At 34.4% G+C, this 6,700-nt stretch overlaps 1 protein-coding gene across 1 annotated transcript; it reads right to left on the bottom strand.

Moving 5' to 3' along the window:
* Positions 1-379: 379 nt before the first annotated feature.
* On the bottom strand, positions 380-6,408 carry gda (guanine deaminase). Its single transcript, XM_077241022.1, has 14 exons — positions 6,166-6,408; positions 5,937-6,025; positions 5,509-5,680; positions 5,295-5,382; positions 4,805-4,910; positions 3,715-3,742; positions 3,463-3,570; positions 2,839-2,946; positions 1,536-1,633; positions 1,371-1,438; positions 947-1,093; positions 736-854; positions 573-600; positions 380-469 (listed from the first exon to the last, which is right to left on the bottom strand). The coding sequence occupies exons 1-14, from the start codon at positions 6,289-6,291 to the stop codon at positions 402-404; spliced, it is 1,353 nt and encodes a 450-aa protein (XP_077097137.1). The 5' UTR covers positions 6,292-6,408; the 3' UTR covers positions 380-401.
* Between the last annotated feature and the right edge of the window lie 292 nt (positions 6,409-6,700).

Here is a 6,700-nt window from a genome sequence, read left to right as displayed (position 1 = left end):
AATAAAAACAAATAAAAAGCAGGATTAAAGTAATATATTTAAATATTTTTTATTGTCAGTAGCCATTTGTCTATGTTTAAAAGTCGATTTATTTAATATAAAATATTACAAGTGATATTTTATAATTTTTTTCCCCATGATCAACAAAACTAGTAAATAGAATCCATTACTGTAATTTAATAAAAAATAAAAGGAATACTATTTGAGCATGATACTATCTTATCATCTTTAACGATTAAATAATAATAATAATTGCTAAAGCAAAACATTTATCCAGATGTTAAACCAATATAAATCTAAAACATCTTTAAAAAAAAATCCAAAGTGTGATCTTATGAAAATGTTTGTCCTGATGTATAATGGGGTAAACACATTAAACTTTTTACTTGAATAGATACTAACTATGTATCTGGAAATGGAACCACCTGTCTTCCAGCCACATAGACTTCAGTGATATTTCGGTCATCACCTATTTAAAAATAAATAAAAAGAAAGTGTAAGGATTTAGATAAGTGAAAAAAAATGGATGAATTAAAGGGATATTATACAAGTAGTTAAAAAAAAAAACTTACCTAAATTTAAAAACTTCTCCAAAATGACCTGGTTGAAAAAAAAAACACACATCAGATGAGGCATTCTTTATCATCTTTACATATTAGAGATTTTATAATGAAACTAGTTTCTGTTGTTTTCTCAGTATGAGCGGGGAAAAGATCAGTAAGAGATCAGTAAAACCTTGGGGCCTTCACCAGGAAACAAATCGATCGGTCCATCAGGAACACAAACATTCACTCGCAGGGCATCAAAGTCCTTCCCTACCACAAAGTTTCCAATCTGTTCATCCAATGAGAGAGCTGTGTGGGGGGAAACAGCCAGACAGGTTTATATATTGTCCTGTACAAGTATTAAATAACATCTTTGTCAAATCATAGCTGGAATCTTATACCTTCACTTCCCCCAAGTGTAGCCAATCTGAAAACCTCCTCAAAGGTTAGAGTCTGATGCTGAGGGTCCTGGATGGTCAGGGTTTTGGACGTGTCCAGAGTCCTTCGCATAGCATCTAGCATGGATGGGGAGTAGCCTCCTGCAACATCTGCAGATGGCACAGACAATACAATAAAATGCAGAATCAATACACAATTTCTAAGTGATAATGACAGACTGATTGTACATATTACATGGCTACTCACCATATAAATATATAAACCTTGACATGAAACAGGCGACTGATTTGAGTTTACATGATATAGCCTATTATCTTAAAGCTTTCTGCTTAGAAAGAAAATCCCACTACAATGTGCAAAATGGCCTAAAGCAACAATTCAATTAGCAGGGATTCAGTAATTGAAATCCAAAAAAAAGAACCTCACCTGTCCCCAACCCTAATTTCACTTTGTGTTTCAAAACATTGCGTACGTTTAGCATCCCACTGCAAATCCTGGGAGGGGAAAGGAGACAATGAATTAAAAGATATAACAATAATATTAAAGGGATCTGAATATTAATACTAATAGTAAAAGGCTAGAGGTGCTCACGAAATGTTACTGTTAGGACAGTGAGAAATTGCAGATCCAGTTTCATGAAAGATCTCCAGTTCTTCATCGGTTAGGTGACACCCATGGGCCATTACAGTCTGCAATAACCCCACCATCACTGTTACCATCATCATCAGCCTACATGATTTAATTCCAATCCAATTCAGTTTTTTTGTCTGCAAAAGTTCAATTTAACTACTAGAGTACTTACTAGAGTACTAGAGTAAAAAAGCCCAATAATTGGAAAGATTCTTTGTCAAAATAACTTTTCCATACAGATTCAAATTCCACAAGAGTGAGGTACATAATGAAAACAGGTAAATAATACATTTTTTGGGAAACAATTCCTTATAATCATAGGCCTCGTAAGCAGGTCCGTAACTGGGGTGTCCAGGCAGTTGAAATTATGTTCCGGGTGGGAGGGTTAGTTACCCTCGGTGGAAATCATGGGGCCTACTAAAGCCGGGGCCCCTAGAATCATCACCCCATTTCTCCCCACTAGCAACGGCCCTGCTCTAGTCAGAAATAGGATTTGCACTTGGTCCATACGTAGATCAATGAGGACGAGCATCTTGTACTGAGTTCATCAGTGCAGGGCATGAGAATGCTCAAACAAATGACAATGCACTCCACTGTACTGAACCCTTGAGCACAAAACTCTTTTTTCTTTTATTATAAAGCACATGATTCTGAACCTCTCATGCAAGCCCTTTACATCCTCAGGGATAATGACAACAAACCAAAATACTGAAAAAAACCTTTAATGTAAAAACATTTGTTCATCAAATATGTTGAGCTTTATATGATGTTAATCTTAAAGTTATGATACTTTATATTGGAAAACAGCTGCATATATTTGTGTTTCTGCAATATTGAAGAGTATGAAAGCCCTCTATATGAGCTCCTCCCTATTTCTTTGTGCAATGGTGGTTTAAACCACTAATTAAATATTACTACACAAAAATAAATAAACAAATACAAGAAACAATATTTCATACATCTCATTGCAGACTCACTACCTTCAGATGAGGCAGTTTTTGAATAATGAATATGTATTTGTAAAGGATTACAGAAGAAACTGCTGACATTTGTTTACCTCATGCATAGACTTCAGACCCTCACTTGGACTCTGTTTTATGCTCATTTAAGCTTTATAGCTATGCCATATAGACACAATTCAGAACTTTTCGAATTACAATACAATCAATCAGTAACAAAGGTGTCTGTAAAATTGCAGACTAATATATTAGAGAGATATGTTTCATCAGGTCTTTAATGTATGACGACAATCTCTACCACTCACCCTATCTGTAAGTAGATTGTGCTTGAGGTAAACATCAGTGTAGGATTTGCATCCTGGGAACAATGTCTTCACAAGCTCAACTTCCTCTTTGTTCTCACTGATGTGACTCTATAAATTTAATTAATGCAGAAAAACAGGAGTTATTAATTTTACTCATTGTCTAGTTTATCCTACGAGTATTGCAGTTTATAATATTTCCTTATTATATCTCTCACAATTATAGTTAATTATTTTATAAAGCAAAATTGCAACAAATAATCACTTCTACATAAATTCAGATCGAGTATCTGAATGTGTGCATATTTCTTAGAAATATACAAGCAGAATGCAAACTTCCATCTTAAGGTCAATGGCCAGTCCAGTCCACAAAGCAGAACACACCCATAGTTCACTTCATTATTGCCTTTCACAAGAATTCTGAACATGAAGAAAGAGTTAACATTTAACACCATAACAAGTATGACTATGTGTCAGTCTAAAACTCTTAGTCATCATACCACGTTTCAACCTGTCATGTGATATGAACAATGCCATAACTCAGCAGTTAATATTAATTGTAAATTATTTAACCATTGTAAATATTTATTTATCAAGTTGATGTTAATCTGTGGAAGGAGAACAAACCTGAATGTGAAGGTTGTTGTTATTGGCAATCTCACCCAATTCACTGAGTAGTGAAGCAGAACAAGAGGGAGCGAATCGAGGAGTAACCACAGGCTTAACATTCGGGTACTAAAACAGTTGGATAATACAGTTTTGTTTTTTTATATTCACAGAGCCTGGAAGAATTTAAACAAAACTACTCAACTCTGATCAGCATAACAACTAGAGTTATATAATAAAACAATTGAATAAGAATGAACCTGTATTTTTTACCTCCTTTTTGAGAAGTTCTTTGATGAAACTGCAATAGTCAAGAGGAAGCAGAATCATATCTTCAAGTTCATTGATTAGGTTTATATCAGATTATATTAAAACATAAATTCTGACAGAAAATTAGTCATTTTGTACACTGTAGAATCCAATCTATTTTGTTACACACTATTTCAAAGTTTAAAGGTTTTAAAGGTAAATTAATATTTTCATATTAATATGAAATGTATTTTTGAATGTAAATGTTATAAAATACCAATTACCTGTAAATTGGACCGTTTGAGTTTGCTTTTATAAAGCTATAAAGACTAACGCTGCATCCGAAATCGAATACTTCCCTACTATATAGCGAAAAACACTACCCAACAGAGTACTATGTCCGAATGCATAGTATTCTTTCGGAGAGATTCTGAAGTGTGCATTCGATGGACACTTTACTATCTCATGAGGCCACGGGAGAGTATTTATTAATGGCAGTGAAGCGACGTAACTGACACTGGAAGGTCATGTGACAGTAACAACATGGTGGATGTTGTACGTCCGATTTCATTCATATACCCATAATCATACTATATAGAATGTACTTTTTTAACTGTCGCAAAGTATGTTTAAATTCAAATATAGTGCCTGCTAAGTATGCAAGTTACTGAGTATGCCCATTGGGAATACCCATAATCCCTTGCACTTAAAATCTATTTAGTCTGAAAAAAAGTCACCATTAGTGTGATTCGTGTTCGTTTTGGTTAGGTTTGTTCAACTGAATATTAACTGATAAGGATTTTTTAAATCTATAGAATTCAGAGACGTGTAGTTTGTGAAATCTTCTTAATATTAGAATAATGGTTTATTTAGTCTCTTATTATTTAACTTGCAACAAATATTTAATGTACGTGCTGAGGAAGTGAATTAACCAGTATAAATGTCAAAAATGAGTTGTCACAACTACAACTTCTGAAGTTGAAAAAACTCAAAAATGCTTTGCAACTTGGTGCTTTATTTTTTAAAGCTAACTGAACTTTATATTTTTTTACAATGTACATGAGGTTACTGACCCTGTTGTGTCAGTATAGTCACACAGTCCTCCAAAACTCACCGATCTGTCTCCACTTTGCATTCACTTGGACTTTCTTTGTACTGTGGAACTGCAGAATTGCAGTCCATGCAAACTTTACCCACTAAAGCTCTCTGTCCAAACTTATCTGGTGGAAAAGGGGAAAAATACTATATCACAATCTAAAATCAATGATTGATTTATTATCTTATGAAATAATGATTAAATACAGCAACGTAGTGGACAGTGTTTTTTTTTTTTTAGATAATATTAAAGTTTAGACAGATTATAATTTTACTTCACAGATTGATAGGTTACATCAATCTTGTTACATAATATACAAAAAAACATTAAAAAAATACAGTTACTCAGCAGACTGGCAGGAACAAGAACTATATAGGATAAAGCAAGGCAAACTCCAAAGGTTAGAGAAAGGATGTGTTTGCCACCCCAGACGCTAACCAGTCACGGGGGAAATTCTGTCGAAATGTGTTTGTGTATGTGTGTGTATCCTTGGTTGCATGTGTTGTACCTGCGAGTTCTCCAAGCAGAAGGGAGGCATCAGTGTGTATTGTGGCAAAATAACACGCAGTGGTGGTGCCGTTCTTTAAGGTTCTTCTCTTCAATTCCAAACAGTCAACATAAAAAAAGGAAAATAAAATTGTATGCATTCCATATCAATAATTTGCCTTTGCCAGTTTTATTAGTTTAATTAGACTTTATCTAGTCTATTTAAATAAACTTACCACGACTTTAGTGTAGACATTATTGGCAAAATCCAAGTCTTTATACTTTGCTTCCACAGGGAAAGTGTAAGTGTTGAGCCACTCCAGCAGAGGCAGATCTAAGGCAGTGCCAGTATAGCTATACTGAGACGCATGGATGTGTGTATCAACCATTCCTGGCATAAGAAACTCACTGAAGAGCAAAATCGAATGCTAAATTAGTCAAATTAAGCATTGATACTGCAGAAGAGCAATGTATATGGAAAGATTTCTAGCTTGAACATGTTCATTAAACCACAAATATTGACATGTTGATCTTAAAGCTGGTTTACAATAGGCATTGACTCTTTGTTGTTACTGCTGAATAGTTGTTCTGAAAGCAAAAGTAACTATGCACCCTGATCAGACTCACGCAACACGTAGCATATTGATAAATGTAGCCTACTCACTTTTTTCCGAGCTGTTTTATGTCTGAAGTTTCAAACCGCCATATTTTTGAAAGACTGACCAAATCTATATCTTTTTCGATAAAAGCAATCTGTTCAGAGAGAAAACAAATAAAACAATAAGAAACAAATGTTTTGATATACACACGTATAGCATGGACAGCCTTTATCTTCGAATGAAAATCAATCAAGGAAATTACACAATTTGTGAATGAAAATGATTTTAACAAACCTTCCCCTCATCGTTGACTCCTAAGGCACAGTTCTCCAGTATTTCGACTGCGGCTCGCGGTGTGGAGTGCACAAATGTTCCACTGAAGACGTGCGCAATGCGCGCTGTTGTGTCGTTCTGACGCATTATTTGCACAAATTTTCAAATGTGACTTCTCTGAACTTTTATATATGAATCAAGGCATTGCAAAATTACTGGGAGGTGTATAGCCTATTGTCATAAACCGGTAATCATTACAACAGCTCTAACCGCGTCATAGTGTCAATCCAATCAAACTCTCATTCGCCATTGGGACGTTATGTAATTGGTGATCTAGCACCAACGCCTGTAGATTTTGTTTTTATTAATTAATCGCTACAGTGACACAAGTAATAATAATAATAATAATAATAATAATAATAATAATAATTTTAAAATAAGAAAATGAAAGCGTGCTTTCTAGCGCTTTTCATTATGCTATGTTACAAAGTGCAGTAGCAGCTGTCTATAAGGAATCCTGTGTCAGAATCATAATAAACTGTTGAATGAATTGTAA

The sequence above is a fragment of the Siphateles boraxobius genome, unplaced genomic scaffold (assembly GCF_051911475.1).
Source record: "Siphateles boraxobius isolate OS27281-9 unplaced genomic scaffold, OSU_SipBor_1 24, whole genome shotgun sequence".
In the NCBI taxonomy this organism is placed as follows: domain Eukaryota; kingdom Metazoa; phylum Chordata; class Actinopteri; order Cypriniformes; family Leuciscidae; genus Siphateles; species Siphateles boraxobius.
This window is presented reverse-complemented; position numbering and strand designations above follow the sequence as displayed.

What these genes read in the sequence shown, in the direction of transcription:
- gda (XM_077241022.1), bottom strand. Translation starts at nt 6,291, where the DNA reads ATGCGTCAGAACGACACAACAGCGCGCATTGCGCACGTCTTCAGTGGA. An exon ending in ACAACAACCTTCACATTCAG is followed by an intron (nt 2,947 to 3,462) that starts GTTTGTTCTCCT and finishes TTAAATTTATAG; the next exon opens with AGTCACATCAGTGAGAACAA. An exon ending in TGTCCTAACAGTAACATTTC is followed by an intron (nt 1,439 to 1,535) that starts GTGAGCACCTCT and finishes TTCCCCTCCCAG; the next exon opens with GATTTGCAGTGGGATGCTAA.